This window comes from Sarcophilus harrisii, chromosome 6 (assembly GCF_902635505.1).
Source record: "Sarcophilus harrisii chromosome 6, mSarHar1.11, whole genome shotgun sequence".
Taxonomy (NCBI): domain Eukaryota; kingdom Metazoa; phylum Chordata; class Mammalia; order Dasyuromorphia; family Dasyuridae; genus Sarcophilus; species Sarcophilus harrisii.
Genome location: NC_045431.1, coordinates 172,811,089 through 172,836,893, shown reverse-complemented (window position 1 = coordinate 172,836,893; position 25,805 = coordinate 172,811,089). Strand labels below are relative to the sequence as shown.

At 37.2% G+C, this 25,805-nt stretch overlaps 1 protein-coding gene across 5 annotated transcripts in view; it reads right to left on the bottom strand.

Moving 5' to 3' along the window:
- Positions 1 to 25,805, bottom strand: part of PDE5A (phosphodiesterase 5A) — a 193,408-nt gene that overhangs the window by 125,809 nt on the left and 41,794 nt on the right. For all 5 annotated transcript variants that reach the window (XM_012551898.3, XM_023505645.2, XM_031942433.1 and 2 more), the window contains exons 2-3: positions 24,148 to 24,739; positions 12,880 to 12,969 (exon numbers count right to left, since the gene is read on the bottom strand). In XM_012551898.3, the coding sequence (XP_012407352.1) occupies positions 12,880 to 12,969; positions 24,148 to 24,735 (678 nt within the window). In that variant the 5' untranslated portion in view covers positions 24,736 to 24,739. The remainder of the gene's footprint in view (positions 1 to 12,879; positions 12,970 to 24,147; positions 24,740 to 25,805) is intronic.

Sequence of the window (25,805 nt, the reverse complement as noted above, 5' to 3'; positions counted from 1 at the left end):
TCAACAATTTCTATTTTGGAGAGGTGCCCTGGACAGACTAGACCAGGGCCCACGGTCTGAGCACATGATAGATCATGGATGCAAGCTCAGTCTTTCTGTTTCTTTTTTTCCTTAGTAAATTTATTTTTTTAATTAATTTTTTATACACACTGCTTTATGAATCATGTTGGGAGAGAAAAATCAGAACAAAAGGAAAAAACCATAGGAAATAAAAAAACAGAAAAAAGAAGTGAACATAGCATATGTTGATTCACATTCAGTTTCTTAGTTCTTTTTCTGGATACAGATGGCATTTCTGTCCAAAGTCTATTGGGACTGCTTTGGATCATTGAACCACTGAGAAGAACCAAGTCTTTCATAGCTGCTCATTGCACTTTCCTGCTATTATTGTATACAATGTATTTCTAGTTCTGCTTGTTTCACTCAGCATCAGTTCATAAAATTTTTTCCAGGCCTTTCTGAAAATCAGCTTGTTCATCATTTTTTTTTACAACAATTGTATTTTATTATCTTCATATACTACAACTTGTTCAGCCATTCTCCAATTGATGGACATCTACTCATTTTCCAATTCTTTGCTACAAACATGTGGGTCCTTTTCCTTCCTTTATGATTTCCTTAAGATACAGACCCAATAGCGGCACTGTGGGATCAAAGGGTATGCACAGTTTTATGATCTTTGGCAGTAGTACAAATTGCTCTCCAGAATGGTTAGATCATTTCACAACTCCACCAATAATGTATTAGTACTCTAATTTTCCCACATTTCCTCCAACATTTATCATTATCTTAGCCAATCTGAGAGATGTGAGGTGGGACCTCAGCATTGTTTTAATTTGCATTTCTCTAATCAATAGTGATTTAGAGCATTTTTTCATATAAATATAGATGGCTTTAATTTCATCATCTGAAAATTATCACTTAGTATCCTTCGACCATTTATCAATTGGGGAATGACTTGAATTCTTATAAATTTCACACAGTTCTTCATATGTTTTAGAAATGAGATCTTTAACAGAAACACTGACTGTAAAGATTTTTTCCCTGCTTTGAACTTCCCTTTTAATCTTGTTTTTTTTTTTTTTTTTTGGTTTGTGTGTGTGTGTGTATGTGTGTAAAAACTTTTTAATTTAATGTAATCAAAGTAGCCCATTTCCTGGCACTTTACTACATGATCACATTTTCACTTTACAACAACTCTATGAAGAATATGCAACAGGTAATAACAACACTCAGTCAACAAGCATTTATTAGATACTTACCATACATGCCAGGAACTATACTGAGTTCTGGGAATACAAAGAAAGGCAAAAACATAGTTTCTGGTTTCAAAGTGATATTAAGTTATAATTATTCCTGTTTTACAGATGAGAAAACTGATGTTAATCAAAAGAAAACTGATAATAATGTGGAATGACAAATGTGAAAATATATTTATAATAGAATTGTACATGTTTAACATATGTTGGATTATTTTGGAGAAAAATTTGGAACACAAGGTTTTGCAAGGGTGACTATTGAAAACTATCTTTGCATATATTTTGAAAATAAAAGGCTATTATTAAAAAAAATAAGGGCGAACTATATTTTCATTCTGTCTTTCTATCCCTGGATCCTTATACACTATAGACATGCTTATTGAATGGAACTCTCACCAGCCAGGAACAGACTCAGCATGCGCTGTAATATGCAAATACTACTAAATAAATCCAGCACTGGCCACACGGCTAACCTAAATACAATAGTTCATTTACTAGGAATAGGAACACACCGATATGCTTAGAGGCTCAAGGACAACTAATTCTAGTTCAACACTCCTTCAAAGACCCTTGAAGAACACTGACAAGACAAACAGCTTTGTAAGACTTTGGAATTCAGATAAATGTAATGAAGATCCACTATTTCAGAGGATTTTTGATGAAACCTGTTCCCCACCCCAGGTCAGAGGGGTGATGGACTTGAGATGAAGAAAGAGGCATACATTTTTTGGACATGATTAACACAAGGTTTTTTTTTTGTTTGTTTGTTTGTTTTTGTTTTTGTTTTTTTGACAAGTTTTTTTAAGAGTTTTTTTTATCTTTTTCCAATGGGAAAGGAGTGGGAAAGAAAGAAAATTAATGCTATTCATGTAAAATTTAAATTAAGAACAAAATGAAATAATCTCAAACAGTAGAAAACCTAAAACAATATTTACTTTATAATGCATTCTACATATTCTGTATTATTTTTATATTATTATTTTTAGCTTAGGATGTTGCTGATTTCCCTTTCCCCTGCCAGCATGGTGTAGAGAAAAGGAGGAACAACATCAAAGAATATGGTTTTGTATTGCTCAAGACCACAAATGTGTCACTTCTGCTGTCTAATTAACTGCACTAACCATTTCAGTGTCCTAATCTATAAAAGGAGGTGGTTCCCAAATTCCCAAAGCCTGTTAGATGGAATCCTCAATAACTAGGCCCAATGCAAACTCATGTTCTTTACTGATGCCATTACTCTGGTTTCATAATTCTTTTATTTGTTGTTTTTCTTTCTCCTGAATCCTCTTCCTAACATCCATCCTCAATAGATGACTTTACTTTCTATTTTATGGAAGAGGTGGAAATCTTCTCCAAAGATCGATACCCAGATTGTCTTTGTTATTTTTATCCATCATCAATGTCCTCCCTTATGTTTGGTCTTAGAAAAAATGTCCTGGTCTCGCTTTCTAAGGATGTCTTTACCCATGCCATTGATTTTTGAGAAAGAGGGAAGTACCAGGATGAGGAAAGGGTATATATAGGTTGTACTAGCTGGGGTCTCTAAGGTTCTTTCCAATGCTAAAATTCTGAGATCCCATCTTCTTCCTTTTTTCAGGTCATTGTCTTGGGACTTTTTCCCCTTTCTACTTTTCCTTTCTACTTCTTCTTTCATCTTATACTACCTTCCTTCCTATAGCTACATCCTTTGCCATCCCATGATACTGATCTCCTGGCATTTCCTCACATAGAATGCTCTAGCTCCTGCATATTTTCACTGGCTGTCTCCTCACACCAGAATATTCTCTTTCTCATTTCTGCTTCCAACTAAAATGTCACTGTTCCCTGGAAGCCTTTCCCAAGCCCTCTTAACTCTAGTGTCTTTACACTGCAGGTTGTTTTCAATTTATCCTGAATGTAACTTGTCTATACAGCATTGTTTGCATGCCATCTCCCCCAATAGATGGTTCTTGAGAGAAGGGGCCATCTTTTCCATTTCTTTTTAACTCTAATGTTTAGAACAATGTCTGAAACATGGTAAATGCTTGACCAATGTGTAATGACTAACTTTCTCTTGCATATTCTTGTTACCTTGGGAGCAGAATACTTAGGTAAGGGAAGGCTTCAAGGATCTTGCAACATGGGAAGAAATCTGCTCATTGGTGGATAACCAGCTGGTATTCATATCCTGGGGCCCACAGATGGTGCTCTTCAAATGGGAAAGAAGAATGTCCTGAGAAAAAATGTTGTATGTGGGAATGGAGAGAATATGCAGTCCAAAGAAGAAATATTGAGGATAGGGACAGAGTGCTAACCAATTAGAATGGCATATGCCAGTTATTGACTTTTATTTTCCACATTTTAAAAATAATAATATGTTTACCTGAAATCACTCATCCCAAAGGATTTATAGCATAGTGAGTTTGCTATTCAACCCCTTTCAAAATAAATAACAGTTTGCTTAAAACATTTTCATATGAAATAGCTGCAAAATTATGATTGTTAAGAAACTAACTCTAATGGCATGATAAAAGGTCTATTATGTTTTTTAGGTCCAGGAGCATTTTACTATATTTTGATATTTTAAAAAATTCTATGTGTCATCAGTTCAGTATAAAATGAGCCCTATTATAGAAAAAATTGGGGGCAGGACTCCAATCTTTAAAAAGAAGCATGATCACGACCAGGTACAATTCTAAAGAAGCAGTGATGGAGTGTGTGTGTGTGTGTGTGTGTGTGTGTGTGAGAGAGAGAGAGAGAGAGAGAGAGAGAGAGAGAGAGAGATGAATGAAGGAAGACATTTTCAGAAACAGCATGGAAATTTGTTTGGCTTCATTATTTGTGTTTATTATGCAGCCTTTGTTTTTGTTTTCCTTATTTTTTCCCCAGTGAAACAGAGAGGTGGAAGGTAAGAGAAGATAGGAATTGGGGTTGATAAAGAAAGAAAGAAGGAAGGGAGGGAGGGAAGAAGGGAAGGAGAGAGGAAGGAAGGAAGGAAGGGAAACAAGGAGGAAAGGAGGGAGAGAGGAAGAAAGGTTTGTAAAGTGATTAGCATGATGCCTTGGACATAGTAAGTGCTTAATAAATGCTATCCCTTTCTCCTCCTTGCACAAATCACTAAATCTCTCTGAACCTCAGATTTTTCACCTGTAAAATGGGGATAATAACAAATGACTTCAAGGGTTTTTATGAAGAATAAATGAAATAATATATCAAAAGTCCTTCTTTACAAACCTTTATAAACTAGATATAGAAAGGTTAGCCATGGTTACCAATAGTTTTACTAAATATTGGTATTACCATTAATATCAATTTGGATACCCAACAGAACAATACTGATTCCTCTTCCCCATCACAATCCTTCAAATATTTGGGGACAGCCATCAGGAGTCCCCTTGAATCTCGTGTCCCAGCTGAACATCTGCTTTTCCTTCAACCCCGCCTTATAGTGGGCTAATTTTGACTCAATCAAATTATCTCTGGGATTTCTTCTTGTGGTGTTCTTCTTTTTTTTTTTTTTCTATAATATGATGGTTCTCTGGGAGTAGGTTTCTTGGGGAGGTTTTCTGAAGGCAGCCTTAGTTTCAGTTAAAAGTAATAATCATCTCAAATACAGCTAGCTGATAAAATCCAAACATTTTATTTTCTCCTTCCAAGCCTTGTCTCTTTCCTTGGGCCCAGGTAGCTTTCTTAGAGACCTATCTTTCAGTGGAGAAGTGAAGGAGGAGAGCCTGCCACCACGGTGGTGTGAGATGGGATGAATGAATCTGGTTCCGCCTCCGAGAGTGGGCTTCTTCTGAACTGATGCTCCTCCGCTCTGAATCTTTTCAACTGACTCTGCTGACTGAGCTCAGATGTTTTTATGCTCTCTCAAAGGTTGACTCCTCCTCTGAGAGTGAGATTATGGGAGGTGTGAATTCACAAAGTTACAAAGTTAACTTTGTGAATCTCCCATACTTGTGAACTCTAATGTGTGAGCTAATGTGTGAATTCTTAAAGGTGGAAGCACAAGCACACAAGATTGCTTCCATCAATTCCATTGAGTTATCACCTTGTTTCAAGTTGTGGCCCATAACATCTCCACTGAGTTATCACTAGGATTGTAACATCTTCTAACTCTGGGATAGTTGGGGGAGGGAAGGGCTTAATTTGGAGTCATTATACTAGGATTTGAATCTTGGCTTTGCCATTCACTTTAGGTAAATCACTCCAATAATAAAGATGCTGATGGTGATGATGTCTAGAATGCATATAACAATTTAATGGATCCTTACAATAACTTTATTAGGTAGATATCATTAATTTCACATTTTATCGAGCACACTTAGGTTGGGAGGAAATGAAGTGACTTGTCCAGGTTCCCATACAAATATGAAATAGGATTTGAATTCAGGTGTTCCTGAGTATAAGTCCAAGGCCCTTTTGGTCATGCTACCTAGCTGCTTATGAGACTCATCTTTTTAAGGGGTTTAGATGAAATGGTTTCTGGGATCTCTTCCAGTTTTGAACTGCATGATTTGTATCTATAGGAGAGGGTTTTAATTCTGATTACATTCCTCCAAGATTTATTAAGAGTCCTTCCTAAATGGCAGAATTAAGACCCATCTCTTCCTAGTCCTGACCATGCTGCTTCTCCTGACCTAGTTTAATATCACATTGGCTCTTTGAAGGCTGCTGACTCCTGTTGAGATAACTAAATTCTCAAGATCTTCTTCAGTGAACTGACAGCTAGCCACACCTACCCCTATTTTGTTCTTGGCTGGCTAATCTTATATACCAACTAAGCCCTAAAAACTATCTCCAGGGATGATGGAGAGAGTGTTAAATCTGGAGTCCAGAAGACCCATCTTCCTGAATTCAAATCTGGTCCCAGCCATTTACCATCTCTGTGACCTTGTACAAGTCACTTAACCCGTTACCTCAGTTTCCTCATCTGTCAAATGAGCTGGAGAAGGAAATGGCCAACCACTCTAATATTTCTGACCCCAAAATAGGTCATGAAGACTGAAATGGCTCAATTACCACAACAGCATTTATATGATTACAAAGAAAGTGGGTTGGTCAGAAGACAAGACTACTGTGCCAGTATCCTCCAAAAATGAACATACCAAGGAAAAATATCAAAATATTGTACAGAGTAATTTTTTTAAGGCACAAATTATGTGTCCAGCACTGTGTCAAGTTTATAAACATTATCCGATTTGATCCTCACAACAATTCTGACAGTTGTATTCTATTATAAATCCCCATTTTACAATTGAGGAAACTGAGGCAAGTAGCATTTAAATGATTTGCCCAGAGTCACAGAGCTAATAAGTGAGGTTAGAATGCCTAATTTGGAATCAGGAAGATCTTCAAATCTTGTCTTAGATACTTTCAAAGTGAACAAATTGAGCTGAGTCAATCAGCCACTGTAGGCCTTAGTTTCCTCATCTGTAAAATGATGGGATTTAATTTGATGACTTTAAAGACCCCTTTAAGTTCTAAATCTATGATCCTATAGGAAAACAGGGTCAAGAGTTGTACTTTCTGGACAGATGTGAATGGGCTGTGTTGTGCCTCATTGGAGGGAATAACTATACCTGGGGAAATCAGAGAATCCACAGGAGTCTAAGTATTTAAGGCCTGTTCTCCCTTCTGCCTCGCTCCCAACCCCCACCACAAACTAAGGATGAGTTTATCAAAGTATACAATTACTTTCACAATTATACCAGTTCTAAGCTGAGCTTCTCCATAATAACTGTAATTTACATCTAGCCAACAGAAAACAGGTGTTTTCAGTCATCTCAGCCTTCGGCCGGGTGTCCCAGATCTGTGTGGTGGGGAATGTGCACAGAGCTTCCATTGTTCCTTCAAGCCCTCTCCTCCTCCTTCTCCGAAAAGGATTATACAAGATTGCCTTGCTCCCTGAGTGACAATGAAAGGCCCCAAACAAGAACCAGTGTCTTCAGGGTCACTGCAGAAGAGTCTCTATGAAAAAGAATAATTTAAAAAAAAAACACCCAAGCATTCATCTCTGACATTTTCATAAATTAAGCTATACTTTAAGGGCACTCAGTGTTTTAGAAATAGGTCACCTGAATCCACAGGAAGAAAACTAAAAATCATGGCATTTCCTTCCCAAAATATGAATCTAATCTGGCAAGAGAAATAGCCCAGCTGTGAAAAAAGAACTTGCTCCTCCACCCAAGTTCTAAAAGAAATCAGTCATCGAGTTTAGTTCAAAATGAGGCAGTTCTGGAATCTCAGAGTTGGGGACCAGCTGGTCCAACTAATTCATGAACAGGAATCCCCTTCTATAACATCATGGAATAAGCAGTCATTTAGCTTATGCTAAAAAATCTCCAAGATGTGAGGATTCAATGCCTCCTGAGGACACCATTTCACACTGGGGAAGTTTTAATTGTTGGGATTTTTTTTTAATCTAACTGGCTACCTACTCCATCTACTCATTCTCTTAGATCTATTCTTGAACAATGAATGTATCAAGGAAACCCTTATGCTCTTGCTTTAAATGCTTTTATATGAGTATCACATAAAAGCCAGTATGAAAAAAAAATCCCTGAATAATTTCCCTTTATTCCCAATTTTGCTAGTGTTACTGAATGGTGTGGGGATTTGGTCTATGCCCCTGGACCAAATGCCTCTTCCTGGGCACCACTGCCCTATGGTGTCAATTCATTAGAATTTAAGTTCTGAAAGGGAAGATAATTGTATTCCCAGAACTGAGCATAAGATTTGGCACATAATAAATACATAATAAACATTTGTTCATTTATTCATTCATTTTGCAACCTTCACACCATACCATTGCTCCCACTCTGAATTTCTAACCTGGAACTCCATTTCCTGCTTCAGGGCCCACACACTTGAGCAGTGACAGCTCATCACATAACCTGAACTGTTTGAATCCACCCCTCCACAGACCTTTGTGAGTCAGAAGACCAGGGAAACTGAGGAGGTGTGAGTTCACTTCTCACATTCTTACATCACCAGTTGTGAGCAAAGAAACTATGGTGCAGACCTGGGACAGCTAGGAAGGATTAAATTTGTCTTCAAGAAGATCTTGCTGTGGGCCTTTGGGGCAGGGAAATTATAAAAGTAGTTTTTCTGACTTTGGGGGGAGTTTCTCAGACTCCCTCTTTGTAAACAGCATTCATTTGCTTTTCTCTTTTAAGTTTTTGGTCATCTTGAGAACCATTTTTGGGGGGGGGAAAGAAGATGGGGTATTTGAATATACTGTAATAGAATGATCTGTTTGTTTAAACCCTTGGGTTCTAAATGACCCACATTACCAGATGTGGAATGGTGTCCAAATCTCCACATCCTATCTTTTAGACATCTTCGTGCCAAACCAACAAATCTCTCCCTTATCCAGCCTTTGTTAATACATTCCCTCCTTACTCTAAGAGCAATAATTAAATCATCACTGCCATACTTGGAAAAGACATCTTAATTATTTGCATGAAAGCCCTAATCCCCTTTCCAGTCTCTTATGAGACCAAACCTCCTTCCTCTGATCACCTCTCCCCTACATGCAAAGTCTTGACCTATTATAAAGCTCTGGGTTGGCAAGGGCCATATTGTCTTGTGTCTCCAGCCCTTAGCTGTACCTAGCACTTCTTTTTTTCTCCCTCCCTCCTTTCCTTCCTTCTTTCATTTCTCCCTCCTTCTCTTCCTTATTCCCTCCCTCCCTCCCTTTCTCTCCTTCCTTCCTACCTCCTTCCCTCCTTCTCTTCTTTCCCTTTCCCTTCTCTCTCTCACCTTCCTTCCTTCCTTCCTTCCTTCCTTCCTTCCTTCCTTCCTTCCTTCCTTCCTTCCTTCCTTCCTTCCTTCCTTCCTTCCTTCCTTCCTTCTTTCCTTTCTCTCTCCCTCAGAAATGTTAAATGGATTCTTCCTGTGGAAAAATTACACCAGGAAGAAGATTTGATCTTATTCTTAAAGAAAAATTTTTAAAAATTAAAGGAAATCACAATATGTTGGAGAGAAAAGAAACCTAAAGCAGCTGAGGACTTTTACGTAGCTGATCATTATTATTGCTGTTGTTTTTGTTCTTTTAAATAGAAGTCTAGGCAAAGCTGCATCCCCTTGGTCCTGGAAAATCTCTGCAGTCCATCAGATAATGGGTCACAATATTCATCACAAGTAAGCAGAAAAGTTTTCTCAGGGCAGCAATTTGGAACTATGGTCCACCCAAGTCTCTTATTTGTACACACTCTCCAAATCAGCAATAACACCACAATTTGGTCCATATTCAAAACAAAGGGGAAAATATGTATACCTCAAAATTATAGCTCTTCCGGTAGTGGCAAAGATCTGTAAATTAAGGAGGCACTTGTGTAATAGCTGGAGAATGGCAGAACAAGTAATGTTATATTTATGTAATGTTATACTCTTGTGCTATAAGAAATGATGAAGGGGATGGTTTTCAGAGAAATCTGGGAAGACCTGTATGAACTGAAGCAAAATGAATGACAGAACCAGGAGACAGAACCACCATATTGTAAATGTAAACAACTTTGAAAAACTTAAGTACTGATCAATACAATGAATAACCATTATTTCAGGGGTCCTGATGATGAAGCATACTACTCTCTTCCAGATAGGTGATGGATTCATAATGAGCCACAGATATTTTAGAACATGTCCAATTCAGGAATTTCTTTTGCTTTACTACTCTCTGTCTGTCTATCTCTCTGGCTTTCTGTCTCTGTGTCTGTCTCCCTCTATTTCTTTCTCTCTTTCTCTGTTTGTCTGTTTCTATCTCTGTCTCTCTCTTCACAAATACACACAGGAGGGGAAGAGAAAATAAATTGTTAATTTAAAAAAATAATTTTTTTTCATAAAAATAGAGGAAAGAGGTTGCATCTGTTGGTAATTTTGAAGTGCAAAACTTCCTTTAATGTTGCATCCAGAAATATCTCTGTTTCTCTCTAATCTTTTAGGTCCCTCTGAGATATGGCTTGGACTGCTTAGCTTGGTAAACAGTGGAAAAACTTCATTAAATAATTTTGAGTACAGACCAGCTGGCTCTACTCTGGAGTGGACATAACTATCATTAAGACATTTAGGATTAGATTCTCATAGATTTAGGGTTGAAAGGGATCTCAGAAGTCATGTAAGCCAAACTTCTAATTTTATAGATGAGTTAAATAAGGCCACAGGGCAGCTAGATGGCACTGCAGTGGACAGAGTGCCTGTGTTCAAACTGAGCCTCAGATACTTACTAGTTGTGTGACCCTGGGCAAGTCACTTCACCTTGTTTGCCTCAATTTCCTCATCTATAAAATAAGCTAGAGAAGGAAATAGCAAAGTACTTTAGCATCTTTGCCAAGAAAATCTCATTGGGATCAACCAAATCATTTCCAATGGAGCAGTAATGAACTGAACCAGCTACGCCCAGAGAAAGAACTCTGGGAGATGACTAAAAACCATTACATTGAATTCCCAATCCTTATATTTTTGCCCACCTGCATTTTTGATTTCCTTCACAAGCTAATTGTACAATTATTTCAGAGTCTGATTCTTTTTGTACAGCAAAATAACAGTTTGGTCATGTATACTTATTGTGTATCTAATTTATATTTTAATATATTTAACATCTACTGGTCATCCTGCCATCTGGGGGAGATGGTGGGGGAGGGGTAAGAGGTGAAAAATTGGAACAAGAGGTTTGGCAATTGTTAATGCTGTAAAGTTACCCATACATATAACCTGTAAATAAAAGGCTATTAAATAAAAAAAAAAAGAAAGAAAGAAAATCTCATTGGGTCATGAAAAAACAGATATAACTGAAAATGACTGAACATAATAACAGAGGCCCCAAGAGAGTGCCTTGCTTAGGACATGTTTACAGGTAGTATGTAAAAGTGAAATCTGAACCCAGGTTCTGTGCAACACAATCTCCATGCATGACTGATTTGAAAATCCCTATAAGGATCAAAAACCTGTTTCTATCCCCAATGACAAGTTAGTGCAAGCTAACTTGATGGACTCTGTCTTCATCCCATTTCTGATACAAGATTGTTGTATGCTGGGGCTCAATGGCACCTTAGAAGTCTGGTCCAATCCTTCATTTTACAGACAAGGAAACTGGACCCCAGGAAAGAGAAAGTGATTTGTCAAATATTATTTAGTAAAATTCAAGGTTCTAACTATTCTAATGCCCTGTTATGATGATGAAGTGAGTAAAGTTGCGTTAAGTCAAACAACAGGTACTCAATAAATTCTTCCACTTTTTGAGAAAAGCTGAAGGAAAGAATCTTTGTCTTTGTCATGACCCATTACCAAGAAAATACAAGAGGGATGTGCTTAGATGATTTACAGCCTAAAAAGAAAAAAAAAAAACCCAAAACAGGTATTGTGCAGGGCAAAGTATTGATTTCAAGGTAGGAATTGGTCTTGCTATTTGCAACTCTAAAATTACTTCGTTACCATTACATTGGGTCAAATTAGCAAGTTTTTTTTTTTTTAAAGTGACATATGTCTTGAAAGGAGGAATAGTGGAGAGGACATTAATTTTAGAGTCAGAGAGCCTGGTTAAAATTATCTCTAGCACATAGTACTTACATGACTTCATGGGAGTCACTTAACCTCTTGGCACCTCAATTTCTCCATCTGTATTAAGATGATCAAGCTGGAAAGCCTCCAGTAATGGCTACATGTCAGTCATATAGAAGTATTTCCCCTTGATTAAATACCCTTCAACCACCTACCTACCACAAGGCCATAAAATACAAAACCAATTCTGCTGGTTGCTTATCAGGGTGTGACCTTCCATTCCCCTATGGCCCTACTCACAGTTCTTATAAACTTCCTAAACCAAAGTGCCCCTTTCTGGCTATTTCTTCTCTTTGGGAGTTTGTTTCTCCTCTTAGAAGATATGATCCTTGAAGACAGAAGCTATATTTAATTTTTTCTTGACTAAAGTATGAACTTCTCAATAGTAGAGACTTTTTATTTGTACCCAAAATACTTAGCACAATTTGTGGCACAAAGAAATCATTTAATCCATTCTTTTTAATTTATTCATTCCAGGATTGCAGTGTTTTGCATTGGCAACACCTAGCACAGTGCCTTATACAGTAGGCCCTTAATTAATATTTGTTGAATGGGGATGGATAACTATGTTGAATCTACTCAGCTACATTCTGTTTCTTTCTATCTCTCTCTGACTGTCTCTGTCTCTCACACACACACCCCACATACACCCCACATGCCACAAATGTATGTCTAAAATTAGTCACAATTTCAAACTTTGGAGAAAAAATGATCTACCAGGTCTATTTTCCTTTTCATTTTAAATCCAGTGAAACCAGCTGAGAAGTCAGAGGAACATCCACAGAAAAGGATTCTTTTCTAAGTGACTATATGTAGACTATATTCGGTTTGGATGAAATTAGGTTGGCTGGAGGAAATAAATAACAGAGCCTCAAATCATTTCCTTAGCCAAGGTGATAGCTAACAGTACCAAGAATAAATACACAAAACGATGGCAGATCTAATTATAAAGACTCACAATGTGTCTGCTTTGTTAGTGTAGTGTAGTTATTTTCCTATATTTTGACAAAATAAGAAAAAATATCCTGTGCTTGCTTCACGAAGCAAAGCCATCAGGAAACACCTCAGAGTGACAGCTCACCTCATCCCTATGGTTCTTGATCGGCATACAAAGAATACTCTGGGTCTTGTAGCCTGTGATTTGGTCCACTTCCGCATTGAATCTTGGATCCTATGAAGAAAAAATAAATTGAATTAAATAACTTGCTGGTACAAAGATGGATTTCCTCTTCTGGGGTTTATGAGATTAGAAGAACCTAACCTCCTTACTTCATTAACATCACTAACGATTCTCGCACTGGAAAATGCATCAAAATCTGTCAATTGATGTCATCTTTAACAAGAAGAGCCTTAAGAATTATTTTTCAGTGATTTGAGAAATATAAGCAGTCATAGATAGAAACAAATGCTGACAAATATAATTTGGTTTTAAAATCTGAATTCATTCACCCAACCGGTCCCAGGCCCAAGGACTATTTTCAGTTTCATGAAAAATTTGGCAGTATCCAGCTGCTAGCCTTCTCAATCCACATCTACAGCTAACACTCTTCACTTTTAATGCTTGGGTCAACACTCAAGAGAGAGGCAGTGTGGGATAGTAAAAAGTACACTAGCACAGTGAAGACCTGGTTTCAAATTCCATTTGTGTTGCTCATTGCCTATAGGACTTTGGGCAAGACATGTCCTCTGTGTGGTACCTTGGTTTCCTCATTGATAAAACAAAGGGTTTAGCCTCTGAAGACCCTTCCAGAGCTCTCCACAATTAAATACAAGTGCATACATCACTCTGGCAGCTTCACTTTCACTCAGTGAATGTTTAAATCTCTCTTCTTACTTGACTAGAGACTAACCAGGATTTTGTCTCCTAATTCTTGTCTTCCCTTCCCAAAGAGTTTTGGAAGAGACAAAGAACAAGGTGAATTCTTAGGAGCCTTTACTGAGAGACTTGACCATAGCAGAGAAGTCACATGACCAGAAGGAGGATTTGTACTATCATCACATGAAAATTCAAATATTCATTCGTTTTTCAATGAGTATTCATTCAATGCCTATTAAGTGCCAGGTACTGGGGATACCAAGTCAAAAGGGAAATACTCCCTTTTCCCAAGGAACTAATACTCATGGACAGAAGATTTTAGCTGGGATCTGTGAACTTGTTTAATATTTTCATAATAGTATTTCATTATAATAACTAATTTCCTTTGAAATCCTTTGAATTTTATTCATATAATTAGAAATATGATTCTGAGGAGTTCACAGGCTTTGCTAGCCATCCCAAGGGGTTCAGGACATAAAAAAGGTTAAGAATCCCTAAACTAGGAAGATATAATGCATATTAAGATAATCAAGTTCACTGTCTATCCCCCTTCATAAATTTAGTGGGTTCTCCCCTTCAAAGAAGCATCCTTGAAAAGCTATAAACATTCTCTGATACTATAGGATCATAGATAGAGAACTATGACAGACCTCAAAGGTCAGCTAGTTCAACTCCCTTTTTACAGCATAGGAAACTGAGGCCCAAGAAGGTTACATGATTTGATGGGTTGCAACTAGAAGAGCTGGGATTTGAACATTGTATTTCCAATCCATTTCTCTTTTTACTGTGCATCTAATGACCTGGAAATGTTCTGATAATTCTTTTGGAACTGCCTTCAGAGCTCATTCTTTTGAACACAAATGCCTGATACTTTCTATTCTACTTTTTTTTTTCCCCCATAGGAGTCATCAACTTGAGAGGCAGTGTAACATAGTGATTATAGGACTAGACTTGAAGTCATAAGCCCAAGGTTCAAATTCTGTCTCAGATAACATTTGCTAGTTATGTGACTCTGGGCAAATGACTTAATTTTTCTGTGTCTCAGTTCCCCATCTGAAAAATTAGGGGGTTGAATTCAATCACCGCTAAGATCACTTCTGCATCTAGATCTATGATACTGTGTATGACATTGGACAAATCACTTATCTTCTCAATGTCTGAGTTTCCCCATCTGCACAAGGAAAGGGTTGAAATCATTGACCTCTAAGCTCCTTTCCAGAGCTAGATCTATGATTCTATGTGATATTGGACAAGTTACTTAACCTCTCTGTGCCTTAGTTTACCCAACTGTAAAATGAAGGAATCAGCCTCAATGGTCCCTTTCCATTCTAAATGTACAAATCTATAAAGAGTAGTGTCTAAGTTCCAATCTCTCACTATTCATTTCTCCATTGTCTCTTTAGGTGTCTGTTTTTGATTTTTCAGAGATCATGCTTTTTCATGACATATATTTCATTCGTGTTACTTTATTGTCATGTCTTATAGAACTATTGGAAATTCACTTGAGTATTCCTCCAGTAAGGTTCTACATATTTCTCCATTATGAAGTTCTAAGGCCCAATTGCCCTGGGTTCTCAGAAGCCATGCCAAGAACCCAGTGATGGATTATACAGCTGTCATCCCGGAATCATCAGGGCTAATTTGGAAAAGTCCATTTCCAAATGGCTCCTGGGTGATAAACCACTCACTAGTTACCAAGTCCTTGAAGAAAAGGGATCATTATTGATAAAAGAAGTACCTATTTATATGAGGTGAAGGCCCTTTAAGTATGGAAAGACTATATCCAAAACTCAAGCACCCTTTAAGTATAGAAGGGTCTTAAGGATGAACATCAGGTTAAATTTCTGAGTTTCTAACTGTGGTATCCAGTGTAAAATGACTCCCATGTTGCAAATTCAGTGGGGGGAAACACATTGGGGAAAATTTAATAATAATACTAATATCTGACATTTCTATTACGCTTTACAGTTATCTCATTTTAGCTTAACAATGACCCTGCAAATAGGTACTTAAACAGTACCTTTTACAGATGAGGGATCTGAGGCTGAGAGAGTAATAAGCAATTTGCAGAAGGTCCCAAAACTTATCAGTGAGAAAAGCAAGATTTGAACCCAACTTTATCTGTCCAGTCCTCCATCCACTATGACACATTACCTCTCCATATATACAAAGGCTTTATTTAAATAGATGGGATTTTCAAGAGTTCTTTGAAGAGGAAACATGGTTCTAAGGTACTAGACTGAAAGTCAAGAAGACGGGTTCAAATTCCACTTTAACCACTTAGTAGCTGTATGACCCTGGCACTTAATATATACTTGTTGGTTGATTTCATCTCTTTGTCTCTTGGGCTCCTCATCTATAAAATGATGGGGCTGGATATGATGACTTCTATCTCTCCAGTTCTAGAACTGTGATCACATTTGGAAAATAAGAGGGAAAATTCTTAATAAAGAGATTCCACTTGAAAAAAGTTCCTACACACTGAACCATATACCCTCTATTTCCTCTTTCCATTGCTCTTTTCTGGAGAACATGCTTTCCCATAATTCATACACACACACACACACACACACACACACACACCCTCTGGAATAATATGGTATCAAATTTCATAGGAGAAATGAATTTGGGGGGATGAGTTTTTTCACAAAACAATTCAAAACCTTATACCAGCTTTATGAACTCAACACCAACATGTACCTACACATCCTGATTTTCTTTAGATACCTTTTGTATAAAATTCTCAAATTAAGATAGCAGAATTTTTATTATAATTCAGCTCAACTGCAAGTCACAATGTTCAAGAAAATCACTAATTAACATTATGCCATCTATTTTTCAATCTATCATGTACAGTAACTACCTGCAATCTTTATCAGATTTGGCTTTTTAAGGCCAAGAAAGACCTCAACATTCAATGGTTTGTTATGTTAATCATTTAGATTTTCCCATCAGACAATTTATGGTCTCTGCCACTTCCTGGTTCCCAAACCCCCAAAGACATTTATTTGTGTTTAAGTTCCAAGCATGGAAGAAAAATGTTTATAGGATCACAAGATCAAAACATTTTTAGAGCTTGAAGGGAACTCCAATGTCATGTTATCCAACCCCCTTAATTTTACCCAAGAGCCAGAAAAGGCTTAGGGAGGTAGTGTCTCTCTCAAGGTCAGATCAGTAATGAGGAACTGAACCAGGATTTCTGGTTTGAAATTCTATGAAGTATTGGGAATGGAGGGGTAATGGGAAGAGAGAGAGAGAGAGAGAGAGACTGTTTATAACATATTTTTCTTTCACTTGAGCATGGGTACTGTTTAGGTCAACTTAGGATTTGCTTAGAAGCTGTTCATATAAACTATTCAAAACAACACTAATGAATCATTTCCACATTCCTTTTTAACACTGTAAGTTGATGGAAGCCATCCAGCTGGGTTTCAAATCACTGCCAGGCTATATAGTACATCCAAGGTATGGTGGCAGCAGATATCTACTGAGGACACAACTTGTGTGTTTTCCTCCAAGTTTGGCTATTTCTTTTATGTTTAAGAATGTGTGTGTGTATTCATATATATGTGTATGTTATATAGATATATAAGTGAATGTACAAAGAACAAGGTTGCTAAATACAGGGATAAAAACAACAACATACACAGGAAAACAAACAAAAAGTCCCTGGTCTCAAAAAGCTCACAAGTCATGTGTGTGTGTGTGTGTGGGGGGGGGGGGGGGTGGGTGCGCGCGCCCGCCCTTCTGTCCTCTTAAAACCTCCCTTAAAGCCAGCTCCCAAGCCAATCAACTCTTCCTTTCTCACGGACTGCTATACTCCTTGGATTAGGCTCCACCACACCTCTGAATGATAATGATGAGTTTTAGGTTTTGGTTCCCTTTAGTAGGGAACCAAATGATAAGGTCTAGATTTAGGGAACCAAAATGACATTAGGGTTTCTGGTGGTTAGGGAGTTAAATGATAAGATCTAGTGGCAGGTTTGGGGTTCAGGGAACCAAATGGAGAGATTTGGCTCTTCTATAATAGGAGTTTTGGCTACAAGCTGAAGGGAACTCGTGGGTGGAGTCCCAAGTTGGCTCATCTACTGGAAGGGTTTCAGTTTGACCTGGAATTCAATGAGTTTCTTCAATTCAATAGGATTGGAATTCCTTTTGCTAGATAACAGAATTAAATTGTCTTGTTTGCTTTCCTTCAGGCGGGGTCCCTCACTGAGGCAGAGTTGAAAGATATTTTTTCCTTCAAGGATTTTTAGAGTTTTGGGGTCCCTTCTTCAATAGCTTTTTTCCCTCATTTCTTTTCACTTTTTATCTGTGTACTGTCTTCCCATAGGCAGCTAGGTGGATAAGAATGCCATACCAGACTCTTCCTGCGTTCAAATTTGGTCTCAGACAAGTATTAGCTGTGTGACTCTGAGAAAGTCATTTAACTCCGCCTCAGTTTCCTTATCTGTAAAATGAGCTAGAGAAGGAAATGGCAAACCACTCTATAATCTCTACCAAAATAATCCCAAATAAGATCAGGAAATGTTAGACACAAATGAAAAATAACCCACATAGCCTAGACAGTCCTCTTCCATTAGATTATAAGCTCCCTGTAGGCAGGGGGCTGACTTTCTTTTTCTTACTTGTATCCCTCTTACTTTGGTATTTAACAAATATTTACAAATTGACCACACATATACACACACACACACACACACACAGATAACCCCAAAATCTTAGTGTGATTTTAAAACTATTATAGCTTTAATTTACTTGTCTTGTTTTTAACATGGTTCTTTTAAGATATAATTCCTCGATCCTACTTACCTACCAAATGAACCCTCCCCATAACAACAACAACAAAAACTAGCTGTCAGTTCAACAGTGATCACTGAAAGCTTATACAACATTATGTACTCATACTCCCTGACTCAAGAGGAGATATAACATTAATAATGAGAATGATGATATAATGATAACAACAATAATACAAATAATGATACTGATATGATAATAATAATACTAATAATGACAATAATATCTACTTCACTAGGTTGTTGTAACTACCAAAGCAGGGACTGCCTTTTGCCTCCTTTTCTATACTCAATGTTTAGCAAAATATCTGGCACATAACAGGTGCTAAACAAATCTTTATTGACTGATTGACTAAGTCAAAATGCCTTTCATAGCAACCATTGCCACATATATATTGTTTCTCCTTTTAGAATGTAAGATCCCTGAGAATATGAGATCCCTTTTAGAATGTAAGATCAGGAACTGGCCTTATTCTTGTCTTCATATCCTTAGAGTTTAATACCATGTACTCAGCACATAGTAAACATTCAATAATTTTTTTCATTCATTCACTCATGTTTTTTTTTCCTATAAGAATTACCCCAATGCCATACCATTGTACACTATACTCAGATCCTGCTCTGGAGTCCTACCTTCCTATTTAAAGAAAGCTCACTATATTTATTCTGACCTAGACTCATTCCATAATTTTCAGTCATCTATGCTTATTTCATTAATTACTAAGTACTTTCTCTATTACCTCCAAAGTTTACTTCCTACATCACCATTCCCATAGCCTTCATCCTGGTTTCAAACTTCATGACTTCTCGCTTAGACTGTTGTCATAATCTCTTAAATTATCTCCCCATCCCCAAACCATCCTACCCATGGTTGCCAAATTGACCTTTCTGACCAGAATAGTCTGATTACATCCTCTGATCAATGTAAAAACCTTTGAAAACCAACTCAAAAAACAACATCAACAACAACCCCAAACTACTAAAGCTGGCATTCGACATACTGGTCCCAATGTAGTTCTCCAGACTCACCTAATACTACTTCATTTTGTTTCAGAAAGACAGGTTTCTTTATTGCAACCATGCTCCAGGCCATTTGTGTAGCCTATGCCTTAAGTATCCTTTTCTTCCTCCACTTCAACTACTGAAAATTCTCACCTTTCAAAGCGTAAATCAAATGACCCTTCTTTCTGAAGTCATCTTTGTACCTAAGCCAAACAGGTGTGCCCTCTCAACAAGTCTTTGAACTATTGGAATATCTGGTATCTCTTAGCCATTTTTGCATTCTAATCCATCTAATGCTTACTTGCATGGATATCTTAGGGAGACAGCACACTGAAGTGGAGAGTGAGCCATCCTTGAAAACAAGAAGCCCTGAGTTTGAATCTGATCTCCAACTTATCATGGCTATGTGATTTTAGACAAGTCATTTGATCTCCTAGTCCCCTAAACTACTCTACAATGATACAGGATACAGGAATGTGCTGACTTGTCTTAGGGGATAGAGTTTCCAAAACTCTTGAGGTCTAATCCCTATCTTACTATCCCCTGCTAGACTATAAGTTACTTTAGGGCAGGACCCATGTCACATAAATATTGGTATCTTTCTCAGAGCCCAGTGCTTTGCACATAATATATCCTCAGTATACCCCTAGCCAAAACCTAGTATTCTTATCACCTTTCCACAACTATGGGCACTATATCTTCAGTAATTTCTACATTGTCCAAAGTACCTTCCATTATTGTATCCCATTCATGTTAGAGTTAGTTGGTCCAGTAAATAGAATTCTGGACTTGGATTCAGAAAGATCTGAAGTCAGCCTTAAACAGGTTCTGCTTTGTTTCATTCTTTGTTTTGTTTTCTTTCTTTCTTCTTTTTTTTTTTTTGTTTGTTTGTTTTGTTTAGGCAACTGGAGTTGACTTGCCCAGGGTCACACAGCTAGTATTAAATGTCTGAAACCAAATTTGAACTCAAATTCTCCTGATTTCGGGTTCCTTTAGCAAAATATAAAGAAAGAAAATTATCTGCCCCTCTCAGATACTTTCTGTGTGATCCTTTTTCTGAGTCTCAATTTCCTCATCTGAGGATAAAATGAGGAATAAATGAGGATAAAAATAGGACTGGTGACCTCCTAGAGTCATTGTGAGAATTAAATGAGATAATATTTGTCAAATGCTTACTTAGCAAACCTTCAAGTGCTATATAAATGATAGCTATTACCATTATTATTAATTATTTTTGTTGTTCCTATTATTATTATTCCTAAATGAGGAAAAGGCATACTTTCTACTATAAATTTTTAAACGCTGACTCTAACAATTTTGGTTGGGAGGCATGAGGTGTTCATGGTTCAATAATTTAAAAACCATTCCTACAAACGACCAATTCCTAGGTTAATTAGAAACCTATTCAGAAACCTATGGCAAGGTTAGAAGCCCTTTGTGCAGTTAAATATTTTCTGCTGAAGGCAGAATAAAAAAACCATTATCTAATTCTATAATGTAAACAATATACTAATTACATGCAAACAGATAAAGAATGAGGATATCAAAGCCAGAAGCCCTGTGCCAAGTCTAGTTGGCAAATCATCACTTCACTGGCATTCAGGAGTTTACAGAACAATAAGCATGTTCAGACTATTCCCTGATAGGAAATCTAATGGTCACATCCCACAATGAATCCATAATGTCACGAATGCAAGCTCACTTCATTAAGGTCCCATGGCAAATAGAATCACATTGGAAAGAGAGGTTCCTAACTGGACCACCATGAACTTATTTTTTTCTTCTTCAATATAGCTATGCCTTTATTTCAATATAATTACTTTCCTTAGTTTATCAACAATTTATGATGTTTACTATGTGCCAGGAACTGTGTTAACCACTAGAAATAATACACTTAAGAGTAAATAGTTTTTGCTGTCAAGGAGCTTTATTCTAATGGGGGAAGATTTTTTTTTTTTTTTTGGGGGGAAAGGAGGTAATCTTATATATTTTAAAATTTAAAGGGAAATAATGGGCACAGTGAATAAAATACTAGATGGGAATCAAGCATACTTAATTTCAAATTCAGCCTCAGCCACTTACTAGCTGTGTCACCCTAGACAAATTACTTCACCTCTGCCTTATCTGCAAAATAGGAATCATAATAACACCTACCAAATAGAGCTGCTGTGGGGATTAAATAATAAAATATTTGTAAAGTACCTTGCAAAACTTACAGCACTATATTAAGAAATTAAAGCTTTTACTTGAAAACATTATTCTAGAAAAGAAACCATAGACTTTATCAGACTACCAAAGAGGTCCATGATACCAAAGATATTTAGAATGCCTGGTGTAGCTGACAGAACACTGGGACTAAGGTCAGGAAAAACTGGATTCAAATTCAAATTCAAATTTTGCCACAGACATTTACTAGCTGTGTGACATCTGGGCCTTAGTAATTTAATCTATAAAATGAAGGGGATTGGATTTGATGACCTCCCTTTAAGTCATCTATGATCCTTTAGCTTTAATTCTCTGCTTGCTTCTATTTGTCTCTGTTAGGCTGCACTTATTCAAAAATAAAACAAATCAAGGAATCACAGAACATAGAACTAAAACGGACTTCAAAAATAATGCAGTCTAAACCTATTATGTTTAAAATTGAATTTGTTTATGCATTCACTGGTATTCTGTCCCTCTGAGGAACCTTTCCCATTGAACCAAAAAAGAAAGAAAGAAAGAAAGAAAGAAAGAAAGAAAGAAAGAAAGAAAGAAAGAAAGAAAGAAAGAAAAAGAAAATGCTCATCATAAATACAAGTCCAGCAAAACAAAGCCCATATTGGCCATAAGCAAAAAAGGTCTGTCTCTGCAATTTTAGCTCCTTCCCTCTCTGGCAGGAGATGAGTGATATGTCTTCTTTAGTGTTCTGGACTCATGGTTCATCACTGCATTGATCACGGTTCTTAAGTCTTTCACAATTGATTGTTATTACAATATTGCTATTACAGTGTACACTGTTCCCCTGATTCTGCTTAATTCACTTTACATTAGTTCATACAAGAATTTCCAGGTTTCTCTGAAACCATTCCCTTCATTACAACTAGAGCCCAAACTCTTTGCTAAAAAGTGAACTGAAGGGAGATGATATTCCCAAGAGCAGATTGCAAGAACCCATTAAGGCCAATAAAGGACAACTCTGGTTATACTGCCATGGCACTCTTTACAACAAACTGTCCTTGAAACTAATTCTTTCTCTGCATCTTTCCTAACTAAAGAATATCAGTGACCACCAACATATCTGTTCCATTTTCCTTGGACACTAACACATAAATGAATTATTGCCACACAAATGGCCTCCAAACTTTTACCACTAGTACATTGCTCTCAGTAAAACATTTCTAAGCATACAACAATATGTGTAAATTTACTATTTGCAATTATACATATTGACTGTTGTACTAATAACTGCATATATCATAAATCTTAGACAAAAATTTTATAAGAGGAAATAAAAATGAAACATAATAAGGAGCTATGAGAGTTTATTGCCTAGGGGACTGACACTGTCAGACCTGTGCTTTAGAAAAATCACTTTGATTAACTATGTGGGGGATGAATCAGAGATTGAGATGCAGGGAGATTTATTAGGAGGCTATTTCAATACTCTATGTAATAGCTCATGAGGGCTTGAACTAGGGTGAAATCTGAGTAGAAAGAAGGGAACAGTTGTAAGAGATGTTATGGAGGTCTCAAAATACTAAGATTTGGCAACTGGATATCTAGGAGAGGAAGGAATGGGAACCTGGGTTACTTGAAGACTAGAGGCACTAACAGTAATAAGCAGGTTGGAACAAGAGAACGTTTGGGAGAAAAGAAAATATGTAATGAGATCAGTCCTGTAGATCACAAACCATCTGTATTTACTGATTATGAGTTACACTCTCCCCACCTACTAATGCATGAGGGGAGTGCAACTGTTACTTAATTGTCCACCACACTAGGGCACAGAACTAGTCCATCTACAGTGAAATGACCTGGGGGGTAGTAGTATTGAGGGGAGATGTTGTTATGTTGAAGACAAACTCTTCAGCTAGCCACTTTGAAAAAGAGTGGGATATGACTAATCTTCCTATCTCCTGATTGGCTGATCACATGCCCCAACCCTTGAGCTCAAGCCATGAAAAACACTGTCTTACAGGATAAAACTCTATTTAAAAAAATGAAAGTTTTTCTTCATTGGCTATTAACCCTATTGAAGAAGAAAGTGTTTGGTGGAAAGCCAAGTAAGATTTGAAGCAGAAATATTCTCATTAATAGATCTGACCTGACTCTTCTTCCTTTTCATCTTTAAACAGTCCTATCAGCCTAACTGTTTCATGAACTCAATCCTACCTTTACTTGGCCATCTTGGCTTCACCCTCAATCTTCCATTTCCCACCTTAAAATTTGCAGAAGCTGGTCTCCATACTTCTCCTCTGAGTCTCAAAGTTCAAATCCTTCAAAGCTCAACCCAGGTGCTAACTCCTCCACAAATCCTTTCCTAATCACCCCAAGTCTTAGGATTTAACTCCCTCCTCAATGTTTTTGGTACTATATTTATTTGCCTTCCCCTTCTCCCCTGTGTGATAGCTTGCTGGCACCTAGGACAAAGACATCCAGAGAGTGGGTGTTAAATGGAATTTGTTGAATGAAATAGAATACAGAACAATCTCCCCACTTCCTCCATTCATCCTAGGTAGACATTCATTACCTCATAGGCATCTTTGATGTTCAACGGCTGCCCCAGAGCTGCCACATGACCCACAATTCCCTTGTTCCACTCCAACCGGATACAGCTATTGGAAGCTTCTTCCAGAGTGGAGCCTTCTGCAACATCAAACAGGCGACTGATGAGGAATTTGTCATTGGAGCTGTCCTCACAGACCAGAAAAAGGGAATAACGATCAGCTGAGATCAGCCCATGGATGTGTAAGAAGATTTTGTGACAAAGCGCTGTGACATCCAAGTGACTAGAAATATCTTTCACAAGCTCCAAGAGTCTTGAACACTGATCTCCTGTATCAGAACCAAATCTGGGGGGCTGCAGAGGCATCTGTTCCTTCTTTTCTGATTCACAAAGGAAGCTCACGGTTCCTTCAGCGTCCTTGACAACAATGGGCCGGAGTGGTCTGTCAAACTCTGAGGCTGAGATCTTCCTGGTGGGAGTGCCAGGGGCAGCAGTGGTCTCAGAATGGGGACTCTGTTGAGTAGGACAAGAGCAGGACTCTGTATGACCTCTGACTCCTTCCTTACAGACTGGGATATGATGAATTCTCTCAGCAAACCATGCATTGACCATTTCTCTGCAAAATGAAGTAGGGAAAAAAATTCAGTATTTCAAAGAAATGAAAAGAAAGAACTTAACTCACATTTAGGAATACTGACCAGAGAACAAACAGTTAAGTATTTGATTTATTAGAAAAAATCAAATCAATCCTTAAACATTTAGAAGGCTCTATGAGCCAGGCACCGAACAATGTGCCAGAGATATAAAGAAAGGGAAACACAGTCACCAGTATAACTCAGGGGATTTCTCTAATGCAAAAAGGAGTACATATTCATGTTCATGGTTCAATTAGCATTTCAATAATATTAACTCTCAATTATCCATACAATTATTATTTAATTATAACCCAGAAAACATCTTGGCTGCCTCCTCTACAATCATTTGGTTTTTGCTCATGGAATAAAAATGAAATTTTAATATTAACCTAAAGAAAATATGATTAACAAGGCAAATCTAGTAGGGTTAAGCCTAAGGATTTATTCCAAAATTAAATTTCAATGACTTTTCTAAAAGATGTCTGATGTTTTAGACTATCTGTTAGAGCCTTTAAGGTAGGGTAAAGAGAGGTGAGACTATCATAAGGAAATAGAACACCCATCAAATTGCAAATGAAGAAAAATGTATATGTAGTAACTGCATATATTTCCAAATAGATTCTTCTGTCAAACAATCATAATAAGGTGTGGATACGAATCAAAGATGATTTTTTTTAAATAACCAGGACTTATGAATTTTTGTCCCTTCAAACTAGCTACGGACATATATCCCATTAAAACTGCCACTACCCAGACTTCTTCTACCTTTTTTCTTTTTTACATCACAGTCAATTTATAAGAAGTAAAAGAACATTCTTTTTTTCCCCTGAGGCAATTGGGGTTAAGTGACTTGCCTAGGGTCACACAGCTAAGAAGAGCACATTCTTTTAGTTAATAATCACAGTTCATTTTTCATCTGGCTTGATCATCCACCTTAGTTCTGAATGTCTTTTGTTTATTTCTAAAAATCAAACTTTGCCTCAAAGGAACAAAGTAGAAAGTCACCACTGGGGACATTCCAGGGAATGTGTCAAACTTAAAAATATA